This window comes from Erpetoichthys calabaricus, chromosome 8 (assembly GCF_900747795.2).
Source record: "Erpetoichthys calabaricus chromosome 8, fErpCal1.3, whole genome shotgun sequence".
NCBI classification, from domain to species: domain Eukaryota; kingdom Metazoa; phylum Chordata; class Cladistia; order Polypteriformes; family Polypteridae; genus Erpetoichthys; species Erpetoichthys calabaricus.
The window spans coordinates 166,716,715-166,729,477 of record NC_041401.2 but is presented as its reverse complement, the minus strand read 5'-3'; the positions used below and the strand labels follow the sequence as shown (position 1 = coordinate 166,729,477).

The 12,763-nt window shown below is 34.9% G+C and overlaps 1 protein-coding gene across 1 annotated transcript in view; it reads right to left on the bottom strand.

Annotated features, from left to right (window-relative positions):
• Window positions 1-12,763, bottom strand: part of LOC114656256 (arf-GAP with coiled-coil, ANK repeat and PH domain-containing protein 3-like) — a 115,715-nt gene that overhangs the window by 59,941 nt on the left and 43,011 nt on the right. The window contains exon 2 of the mRNA XM_051930400.1: window positions 4,948-5,005. Coding sequence (XP_051786360.1) covers window positions 4,948-5,005 — 58 coding nt within the window. The remainder of the gene's footprint in view (window positions 1-4,947; window positions 5,006-12,763) is intronic.

Here is a 12,763-nt window from a genome sequence, read left to right as displayed (position 1 = left end):
GATAACATTGTGATTCTTTACTAATATTTTGCAACATACAGTATTAAGCTCTGGAATTCAGTTCTGCAATGTATAGAACTTCAGATTATTCGTTTTTTATTTGACTGAAGTTGAAATGATATGATTATATACCAAAAGTGTTAATTATTTATACCTAATAAAGTTTATCTAATCAGAAAAATGCTTAACTCAATCATACAATATATTTTTTCAACTGAATCTCTACAACAGCATTCTGTAAAGATTGTGAATATTCTGTTACAGTATATAACGTACACTTATATAATCTTATATATAATTCGCTAGCATACTCACTCACTCACTCACTCACTCACTCACTCACTCACTCACTCACTCACTCACTCACTCACTCACGTCCGTCCGAAGCCGAATGCGCAGTCACCTTCTGTGCACGTCCGAAGCCGAATGCGCAGTCGCCTTCTGCACAGCTGCCCGAAAAACCTTACGAGACCGACATCGCGGCAGGCGGCGGATTTATGGCCGCTAAAATTCAAAGAGAAAGGCGACTTCGATTAAAGCTCTATAGAGGCTTGAAAGGCGATTTCGACTATAGCTCGAGGCCTAATTACGCATTCATTCAATACACCTATATCAGGTTTGTGGTGCTTATACTTATTACTATTCCACTCGTGCCCGTTTCATCTTACGTTGTCGAAACGGGCTCTTTGTCTAGTCCTACATAATCTGATTTTTTCACCTGGTGAATCCTGTGAGATGAGACTTAATGTTTTTAGAAGGGCTTATAACCAACACTGACATTAGAATATTACAGAATTTAAGATATTATTTACATATGTGAGTTTAAAATTTTGGGAGATGCATACATATAGCTTTCAATGATTTACGCATTTTTTTATTTTTGCAATAAATTGTTACATTTTTATTGCAAAATGTGTTGTATACTATTTAGTTCTGATAAAAGGTTCTTATTATTTAGTATTTAAAAAAATCTGTGGTTCTTCACTTTTTTTCCCCAAGGACATTTGACCTCCTCTTTTGTTCACAGACCTTCATTTTACATCAGGTGCAAATAAAATGTAGCCATTTTAGATGGGAGCAAAACATCCATTAACATTATACTACACAGGCTGAAGAATACAGCCATATGCCTTAAATCAATTTCAATGTATCCTTCTTCATTCTATTCTACAGTCTGATACAAGATCCTTTGAGATTTACTGCCAGGACCTTTTTTGCCTTTATACGTTGCCATTAGCAGATGTACTTGCAAAGTATAATGCTAACTTTCATTTGTATATTGATAACACTCAGCTATACAGTATTAGTCCGTTAAACCTAATAATTTAAATTTTGTCATTTAGAAGTTTACATTAAATGAATGAAAATTACTAACCTTAAAACTGAAGATTATGTTTTGTGAGTTACATAAATATATACATAAATACAATCCACTAAAGGCCTGAATTTCAGTTTAGCTGAATCCACTTATTAATTAGGTGTTTGACACAGCTTTATCCATTAGCTAATTACTACCTAAAGCAGGCCTATTGAAATGGCAGTCCGCAGCCACATGTGGCCCACAAGCAAACTTTGAGTAGGCCAGCCCATGGTACCACCAGGGCTCCAGATTGCAACTAAAATGATAGCAAAAATAGGTTTAGTGATTATCATTTCTACTTAGTTCGCCAGTCGTAAATGAAATCTTTGAAACTTTAAACTATTATATTGCAACAGATGTAAAATGCCATTTTTATTGTTGAGTGCATGTGCTAATAATATATGTGTTGGTACAGGCTCCCCCTTGCATATCCCAGAGCCGCATAAAGGCTGGTTTATATCCCTAGCTGGGTGCGAGGGAGTCACGACGAAAATGACGTCAGAGGTGGAGACATGCGCGGAAAAATATTTCTAAGTACACGGCATTGCTGAGGGGACGGCTGTGAATTTCAACGAGAAGCTGGTTATGGTTGTGCTAGAATAATGAATGAAGGACTGAATATGCTGCAACCGGTCATCAAAACAAAAAGTATGCATTCAAAAACATTTGAAATTCCTCTGCATGAAGATATCTGTGCCCCTTAGAATTCAGTTGTCCCTTCTGATTTCACGCAGGCACAATAAGCTGTGATTGTCAATGACCTCCTTGTGTTTGCACATCTTTGCCTGCCATATCTCTTTTGATTTAACTCAAACCTCATGCACAATGCCTGCCTGTCTGCCAATAAACATGTACGAGCAGTCGCCTGCCTGCTGTTTCGATGTGATGAAGTCTGCATTTTAAGGTTGCAGGTTTATTACTGTTGCTTTACTGGGCTGCCCTGATTGATGGTGGACAGTAAACTTTGTTAAAATGGTATCGAAAAATTACGCTTCGTTAGTTGTTACTTAAGTCATTTTGGAGGGTGCACAATATGTTCTGTTACCAATAAATTCTTTAACGAGAGCTCATCAACAAAGAAATATGGGAAATAATTTAGTAAAAATAATAATAGTAATAATTATAATTAATTATTCATTACTTGACACTCAAGAACATGCAGCCTTGCTCTTAAACATTTAATCAGGTAGTTTTTTTCTGGGGGAAAAAAATCCACGGGAAAGACATTGTTGTGGAACTCAAATTTAACCTTTGTCATAAGTGAATAAAACCAAGTGAACGAAATAATTTAAGTTCTATGAAAAAAAAAAAATCCAATCCCTTGCCTGTCATGACCACCCCTTTAAATTGGAGGAGGATCTCATATTTCAGAAGGGTAACAAATGTTATTGTTAATACTGTGCACTTTTTAAAATTTTTATGCACTTTGAGATGTGCCTGGGTCATATGCAAGCAAAATATTTATTTTTTTATTTCAAAAGTGGAAAAAAAGTTTTGCCACTACCTCAGATTCTGTGCAATTATAGCTTTTTAGTTGTATTTTTATATTGTTCTAATAATTTACACAACCAGTCAAAAGTCTGAGAACACCTCAGTTTTTTCAGTTTTTATGGAACTGGGCACAGTTAATGTCTTAATGTTTCATGAAATCAAGGCATAGAAGAAATACACAATGGCAAATGAAAAGTAGACCAAGGAATCATTAAATGTAAAAAATGTTATTCAAATTTTTGATTCATTAAAGTAGCCAACTTTTGCTGATGTCACAGCCAAACTTTTTGATGCAGAATGCCAGTCACTCTGTGCAAGTCACCAGCTCTGCTGGCAGCCAAAGAACCCCAGACCATCACACTTCCTCCTCCATGTTTGACAGTTTGTGTCACACACTGAGGAACCATCCTTTCACCAACTTGACGTTGTACAAACACCATACGTAATGAACCAAAGATATCAAATTTTGATTCATCTGCCCATAAAACTTTCTTCCAATCTGCAGTAGATCACAGCTGGTATTTCAAGGCCCTATTTTGTTCTTTAAGGAATTACTTTCTTACTGCTACTCACCCTGTCAAACCTGCTTTTTAATAACACTGTTAAACTGTGGTTGATGGTGTTGTGCTGTGAGGCACCTATCACACAAGCTGGTGACTCTCAGAAACGTATCTTCTGATTGGGTTGTGACTTTGGGTATGCCTGTTCTATTCCAATCAGAGTTTCTTGCAGTTTCCAATTGCCTTTGGGTTGTGTAGGACACCACTGTACTCAGTGACACTTTGATTTTTTTTGCAGTTTCTCTAAATGAAAGGTCTACACTTCTAAGGGTAATAATGTCTCATCTCATTTTTTAATTGCCATTTTTTTCCCATTATCACAGGAACATTGTCCAAGTTGTACTTCAGAGGGTGCAGTAACACAATCTGTTCCAACTCTGCTTTAAGACAGACAGAGGGTTTTTAAGTAATCAACAGAAGATGGGACACGTGTGCAAATTGTTTGCTTCAGCTTGCAAGACTTTAACTGCTGCAGAACATCTGTATGTTGTAGCCTATTAGTTGTTCCCTGAAGAAGGCCATTTATAATATTCTGATTATATATATATATATATATATATATATATATATATATATATATATATATATAAGAGAATTAGTGATGAGTGAGTGAGTGAGGGCTTTGCCTTTTATTAGTATAGACATTATATATATATATATATATATATATATATATATATATATATATATATATATATATATATAGATATATATATATATATATATATATATATATATATATATATATATATATATATATATACAGTATATACACACATACATATATACATATAATACTCCTTTTATCAGTTTTTGCTAACCTAAACTCTAAAATATAAACCTCTGGCAGTTTACTGCTTACCTTTTGACCATTTTGGGTCATTCATTGCATTTCAGCTGATTAAATTTGAAGAAAAACTGGGAAAACTGAGGCATTCTAAAACTTTTGACCGACAGTGTATATCCAGGCTATTACGTTATATGACTTCAGTTCTTTAATAAATAAACTGACATCCAATGTAAATTTATTGCCAATAAAATATTCTTTTTAAAGTTATAAATGTATTCGCCTCCAGTTTCCTTAGTTTAGAAAACTTATTTAATGTTGCATTCCAGAGTATACATTGTGATCTCAAAATGCAGGCCTGCTTAAAACTCCAGGGACACATAAAACCACTGTACAAGGCATAGTTTTTATCTCTATCTCCCACAAACTCTGGAATGAACTACCAAATTTATCATAGAAGCCACTTTTGTGTCAGCACTTAAATTAAGGATAAATACGCATTTTTGCATAGTGCATGCTAATTAGACAGACTTCATTTTTTTTAAATTGTACAAATTCTTTGATTGTCAGATATTAAGTGTTCCCATTTTCTTTCTATCTCATGTCCTGCTGTGATATCTGGCCTATCCTTAGAGTATGCCAGTATTTCCAAATTTCATGCATTCATCTGGTCTTGAAATGAGGAAAAAAATTTAAGCACAGAGGATTAGGAAAACATATAAATAAAACAGCAAGAATGTGGGCTTTACCTTGTCCAGTTTTGCTTCAATTTCAACCACATCAGTTTCCACTTCATCAATTGCTGCCCTGCAAGAACAACAAAATGAAATTAGCTTGCATTTTTTATCGGATTAAAATTCCTTTGTACTTTCTTAAAACAGTGAGCATATGTGGCCCAATCAAAAGGTGAAATAAAATAATCATCTATGCCAACTTTTAGCATCCAAAAAACAAAATACACTTCATTATTCACATAAAATAAGCAGATGCTGGTTCACATAGATAAATATACAGAATAAATTTACCTATGTCTTTCTAATAAGCGTTAATAGTTAATCAGCTTGCCATTTGCTTCTTATTCACTTATAATAAATGGAAAATCTCACATCTACCAATGAAACCAAAAAATGTCTCTTTATTCTGTAATTCATTACTGAGCTGAAAGATTTTGATCAGTAGTTTAAAGTAAATTTGACAGAAGAGAACTGATTTTAAGAAGTACTTTTCACAGTGTGAAACTCACCCTGGGACCAAAACCACTTTATAAAGAAACTGGGCCTGTTGAATACTGATTAATTTTACTTAATTTACTTTACTCAATTATATTACGGGACCGAACAAGTACAGTATATGTCAGTATAGCTCACTTCTATAACACAAATCCAACTTTTTCATATTCTGATTCACTAATTTGTATTTCTTTTCTGACAATTATTACCTAAAGAGACTTGAAAATCACAGATGCGCAGTCCAGTCAATTTCATATTTGTATACTCTGAGAACTTGTAATTTAGGTAACTTGGTTCGGGTCACAGTGCAACTCAGAGGTGGGGCTGGAATACGTAAATTTAGAATTAACAATTTAGCACCAAACTGATCTCCACCAGCTTTTTTTTTATTTCTTTGAAAGCCAAAACAGCACATTTATTTTTTATCATTCTGCCTCCCCCACAGAGACACACTCTGTATGGCTGGCTAGACAAGGCTCCAGACACACAAAAAAAGCATAAGGATCCTGTGGCTACAAAACCACAAAATTAAGGAATTAAATAAAGTTTTTAATGAGTCAAAAACGGAAAATTGTGGTTTGTTTCAAAAGTTTTATTCTTTACATCTGTAGCTTTATTTTCTCCAAAATACTAATGTCTAAAAGCTAAGTAATAAATAATGTCTGCATAATTTAAAATAAAAAAAAAATTATCTTCTGATATATACACAATAAAACACACACAAACATAGAGAAATAAACTTAAGTGATACAAGCTGAAAACCTATCTATTTTGAAATATTTATATGTGAAAAAACATTATCAGCAACTGCATCACTTGCATTAGATAACTTATTGAAAGTCTTTTTTTAGTGAGGCAAAGTTAGCAGGCCACGTCCTCAGCAACTAAAATACCAATGATAGCTCAGCTTTTTTTTATACAAGCTATTAAAAGTGAGTAGCAATGAAATAAACAGTGGCTTTAATTATATTAAGTGAGCAATTTAGTTTCACACCTTGTTTAAATTTTCTACACTCAAAACATTCACTAATACAAAGAAACAGAAAAAGTTTGCCAGTGACACTGCTTTATATTTCATTAGAAAACTGGAACTCTGCAAAGAAGGGACAGTATGTTGTAAAGGGTACTTAAATCTACTCTATATATACAGAAAATCCTAAGCCTATAAGTGCAACGATTTTGTGCAAAGATTTCATGTCATGTTTTTCGTCACGCTTTAAATCGGGCTTATTTTAAAACCTACATATATATGTTTGGTATCATTCTTTTCAGAATTTATCGACCTTTAATGTGATGTTGTTAGATTTTCTGATTCTTATTCCGTTTCTAAATTATAAACTAAAATATCAAGAAAGTCGTGTGGTGGCCTACTACCGGGGGGCTTGTACCATATCTTTAAATACAATTGCTTTCTCTAACGGAGAGACTCAGAGTTTGGCGAGTGAAGCGAACAGTGGGCGGAGCCTCCTAGTAGTACGTATAAAAAATAAGTTTCTATTAATTTAATTCTTCCATATTCAAAAAGACACACAATTATGCCAATCAGAAACCAGTCTATAAATTACGATATTTATCTGCAATTTATAATCAAGCACATTATTAGAACATTAGAACACTCTAGACGAGAACAGGCCATTCAGCCCAACAAAGCTCGCCAGTCCTATCCACTTATTATGCTGAACTAACCACACTTCACAAATGGTAAAGGTCTCTATATGTAAAAACAAATACAAATGGAGGGTTGTTGGTTTGGGGGATTATAGCATGGTATTATAAGGAATAATATAATTATATAAATTAACTGATTTAATTACCAAATATATTCAATAACATCTGTTTAGAAACTGAAAATAAATAATGCTTTAATGAATGCAAACAAAATCAAACTCTAGATATTATTTTTATCACAGCTTATCATCCAGTTGCTTTGTCAGGTTTATGATATTTGCTGTTTTTCAGATTTACAGGACATCACTACAATCAAAAACATTAGCTGGTTGATAGTACTTACTTAAAAGCAACATTTAATAGACAAGTTAGACTAACTAAAACTTTAAAAGTCACAAACGACTGATTATTTAATTCTCCAAATATATCCTTCCTTTCTTACATTTGTCCCTACCTTGTGGCTGCCTCTGTGAAACCAAACCTCTCAGCTGAAGAACAATCTATCGTTTCACAATTTTTGTAATAACAGTCTTGGTTGTTGTGTTCTTTGCAAGGTAGGTAATCACACATTTATTATAACTTATATGCAGTATATGTTCACTTCTATAGACTTTTTCATATTTTATTGTGCAATAGTCTTAGAACCATGATGTAATTCACTGGGATGTTTTGCCATTTATCAATACAAACACTCTATAAAGAGAAGAACAAAATTTGAATATTTTTCTGGGATAAACATAAAAAACAGAAAATGCTTAATAGCATAAGTATGCACCCCATTGCTTTGCCACACCTAAACTCACATAATTACTTAAATGAAATAGACCTGTGTGTAACTGAGGTGTTTCACATGCTTTCAGAACAAATACACCTTTATTTGGGAGTTGCCCAGCTAGTGAATGCATTTTCAAGGAAACGCTACACCATGAAGCTCAAGGAACATTCTATATAGGGAAAGGATATAAGAAAATTTATAACACACTGAATATACCTCAAAGCACAGTGAAATCCATAATTAAAAATGGTAAAAAATATTAGACAACTGTGACTATCCTCTAAACAACTAAATAGCCTCTAAAAATGAGTGTCCAGGCAGGAAAAGCTGTAATAAGGGGGGCCACCAAGAGGCCTACACCAACTCTAAAGGTATTAGAATCTTCCATGACAATGGTGGGAGCAACTGTGCATAAAATAACAATTGCATTCACAATTCATAAACCTGGATTGTACAGAAAGGTGAAAAAAAGAAAGCACTTGTTGAAAAAAAATTATTCAGTGGATTTCACTCAAAGTCATGTGAGAAACTGAGAAAGATGGAAGAAGATTGTTTGGTCTAAGGAGAGTAAAACAGAACTTTTATGCTTCAAAGCTAAGTGTTTGGTGCAATAGCAACGTGGCACATAACACTGCAAACACCATTCCTACATTAAAGAATATTGGTGGCAGCATCTTATTCAGGGGGACTATTTCCATTGGGTGAGACTATAAAATAAATGAAGAAAGTAGAAAAAAGTTTGGTGTTAAGTATATAAAAAACTTGGGCAAAAACTTACTACAATCCATAAGAACACTGGGACTTAGAATCATCTTCGATGAAGACAACAACCAAAAACATACTACAAAAGCCAGGTTAATGTATTGGAGTGACCTAGTCAATATCTAGAGCTCAGTCCAATTAAGCATCTGTGAAATGACTTAATAATTACTGTTCACAAATAGTCTCAATCCAGCTTTACTGATCCTGCATGAAGAAGGAGCCAAAATGCTGAAATAAATATAGAAAAACAAGTAAGAAAAGTAGCAAACAGAGGGAAAATCAGGGACAGGAAAATGGTAAGTAACAGCATAGCAGAGAGAGTAAATGAAACCAACATTGCAAATCATTAAAACTTAGTCAAAGAAACAAGGAAGAGGAACCTAACACTAAATCTGCTTGGAAGCGCCATGAGCAAAAACACAAGTCAGAAATAGGCAAAAGGTCAAAATATCAGACAGGAGTCAGACAATCGATAGTCCAAAACCAAAATGCAACATTCCATCAAAATCAAGTCAAGAAACAGCGCAAATGTCCTAGTTCTAGCTTGTTTTATTTTTACCTAAGTATTGTTATAAACAGAATCTCAGAACTATGACGCCAAGTTATGTATGCCACTTTTAAAAAGACTGAGTAATGACATCACAGGTTACATATCAATTGACTAACAAGAGGAGTCATTTCTACAAGCAATACCACAGCATCCATGTACTACACTGCAAAATGGTGATGCACAAACAGGAAATGCCCCCACCAAGTGGTGATGTCACTGTGTCAAATTCATAATGCTAAAAAAACTGATGTAGCCATGCACCAAATTCAGATTCATGAAACCAACCTGATAGAGCTAAATAAATTTTGCTAACAGAAAATGTCAAACATTCCAGTATCAAGATATGCAACATTGATAGAGACCCAAAGAATCTCACAGCTGTGAGCATAGTCAATTTCATACAAGTGGTCCAGTAAGAAACATATTTAGTATATAACCCCAAACTGTAAATTATCCCCCCCCCCAAGCACATCTTATCTGCAATTTTTGCCAAATGCAAATGTTTCAGCTATGAAGATATATTGAGAAATCCCATCCGTCTACTGAAGTGTTTAACAGTGCTGTGCGACATACAGTATATTTCCCAGTCTCTAACTCGTTTCTTCTACTTGTGGTCATTTCAACCCTCAGGGCTGTTCAATTGCTGTATGTGGGTCATCAGTTAACTTCAAAAGGTAAAAATGGGTCCCAAACCCACAAAGATTGAAAAACACTGCTAGATTTCCATCCAGAATGTGTTTAAAAATAAATAAAAAACGTGCAGTATTATGATTACTATATATACTCATGTTTAAGTTCTCCCGTGAATAAGTCGGGGCTTGATTTTACCATATAATTTCCGATATTTTATAATGTTAGTTGTATAAGTTGAATGTGGAAAACTCATGCTATTGGAGAGATTATGATATGCTAATACCCACCTGAGAGAGTAACCACAGAGCACACTGCCTTTTTTTTTATGTATTGTGCCTACGTGACCACATGGTAATACCTGAACTATTCCAAAGCAACATTTGCACTGTTTAGTGTTTTCTGTATCTCACATCCTCATACACCTTTATCGTAAGAGCATCCCTTATCTATGATGGAGCGTTCGATCAGAAGAAAATATGAAGCTGATTTGAAATTAAAAGTTGTTGAAGTGGCGAAAGAAATTGGTAGCTGCGCTGCTGCAACAAAATTCTGAGAAACTGGTGCGATATTGCAAGAAGCAAGAAGATGTAAAAAAAAAAAAAAAAAAAATTAAGTGTATTTTTGAATGGGCGTATAAGTCCTGATTTTATGATCAATTTTTTGGGTTTCAAGACCCAACTTGGGTCTTGGGTGGTGCAGTGGTAGCGCTGTTACCTCGCAGTAAGGAGACCTGGGTTCTCTTCTTCGGTTCTCCCGCGTGGAGTTTGCATGTTCTCCCAGTGTCTGCATGGGTTTCCTCCCACAGTCCAAAGACATGCAGGTTAGGTGCATTGGCGATCCTAAATTGTCCCTAGTGTGTGCCCTGCGGTGGGCTGGCCTGCTCGGGGTTTGCTTCCTGCCTTGTGTCCTGTGTTGGCTGGGATTGGCTCCAGCAGACCCCCGTGACCCTGTAGTTAGGATATAGTGGGTTGGATAATGGATGGAAGACCCGACTTATACGCGAGTATATACGGTACTGTCAATGGATATACAACATTGATCTCTGTGCACTGGCAATGCAGCAATGCATTGTAATTAGCTATGTGCCTGGGAACAATCTCAAAACCAACCTTAAAGGAACCATCCCCATTCCCCTCCCCTCATCAGAAAACACAAGACATGCCGTAAAATAATAAAAACAAAAGATTAATTACTATTTACAACGGATTTCTTTTTACTTGATGGAAGAAGAAGGTGTGAGGGATGCATGTTTTGTTGTTTGAGGCATGGTGTAGGTAGGCAGCACTGCTGCTTAACAGCTCAGATCACATATTTGTCCACAATAATCAATCCAGCATACTTAGCACACTTTTCCCTTGTCCTTAATGGACACTTAAAAGAAAACTAGTATAGTTCCTCCTTCCCAATTGACTTTAATTCATTTTGCAGAGTTCAGCAAAGTTAGTGAACATTTCCATGATTTTGGCGAACTTGAGGTGAAAAATTCAGTGGAGTTCGCTCATCACTAGTGATGATTACCAAGTGTACAGTGTACTGCTTCAGACAATTTCCTCAGTGTTCTTAAATTTTAAAAAAAGAGCATCAAAAAAGCAGTATGTCATCAAAAGCAGAAACTGTTTTCTTTTCCTCAGCCACATTGGGACGACAATTTCATTGTCTTGCTGGATTACAGTGTTTATCTAGAGCAGTGCTTGCTAACCTTCATGGTCTTAGGATCCTGTTTTACCTTTTTAAGTTCTTTGATGAACTATGGACACCATGGGAGCAGTGGTGAGTTTCCCCTTTTATGAACTTAGCGTTATTAGAAGAGCAAGGTTCCAATGGGTGAACCAGGCACAGTTAGAAACAGAAAAAAAAATCAAGCAGAGATGAAATTGAGATAAACCGATTACTGTACATTATATTTTTTTATTAGTGCATAGCCTTGCATTTTAAAAAAAGAGCCAACACTGATATCCAGCTGCATATTGTCATTAATTTCTCAATACCAATCAACAATAAGTTTTACATGCCTTTTGAAGATAAAAAAAAAACAAACAAAGATGAAATCAACCAATTGAGCCAAACCACGATTAAACAGAATGAAGATTTTTTTCTGCTGCTGATGGAGATGCTGTTTTTCAGAATGTAATAAGGACAGTAAAAAAATTAGTAACTTTTTTTTTGGTAGACATGTACTTAAATTTACTGTATACTGAAGCAGTACTAATTTTAGGCTTTGATGTTAATGGAGAATCAAGATTTTTACCTTTGAATGAATCAACTTTAAATTGCCCTTATAACATTACTGAATTCTGCTTTTGGTGATGCCCTTTAATACGGAGATCTGCTGCAATCTCTTTCACACTAACCTCATAAAGGACTGTATTTAGCATGTTCAACAGTAAGCAGCTCAATTAAACTAATAACATTTGCCCCGGCAAAAAAAAAAAAAAATACAGAAAAGTACTTAGTAACATAATACTTTTGATATATCTGATTAACCAATGGCACTATAACTGTGACTGATTTCCTGGGCGAAGTCAGGTAACACAGCTAAACATATAGAGCAGTTCATTTTGTCATCTATGTTAATTAAACAAAGGTACACAGATACACAAATGCTTTGAGACTTCTCCTGATTTTTACTTGTTACAGCTGAAGCCGCCACTGCTGCATAGAGTTTACTCATTTACCCTTCATATGCAAGCATTTTCCTCCTATATGCTAAATAAGCAAAGGTGAAGTTAACTGGTAACTCTAAATTAATTGAGTGGGGATGCATATGTAGGTGTGCCCTGCAAAAGGTACTGGCTACCTGTGATCAGATAAAACTGACAATAACAATACCCTTCTGTTTTGTTTTGAAAAAGCAGCAGTAGTTATCCATTTTATTTACCCAATTAAACAGGGGTCTGTAAATAAATGAATCCTACTAAAATTTAAGCACTGATTGATCCCAATTGAAA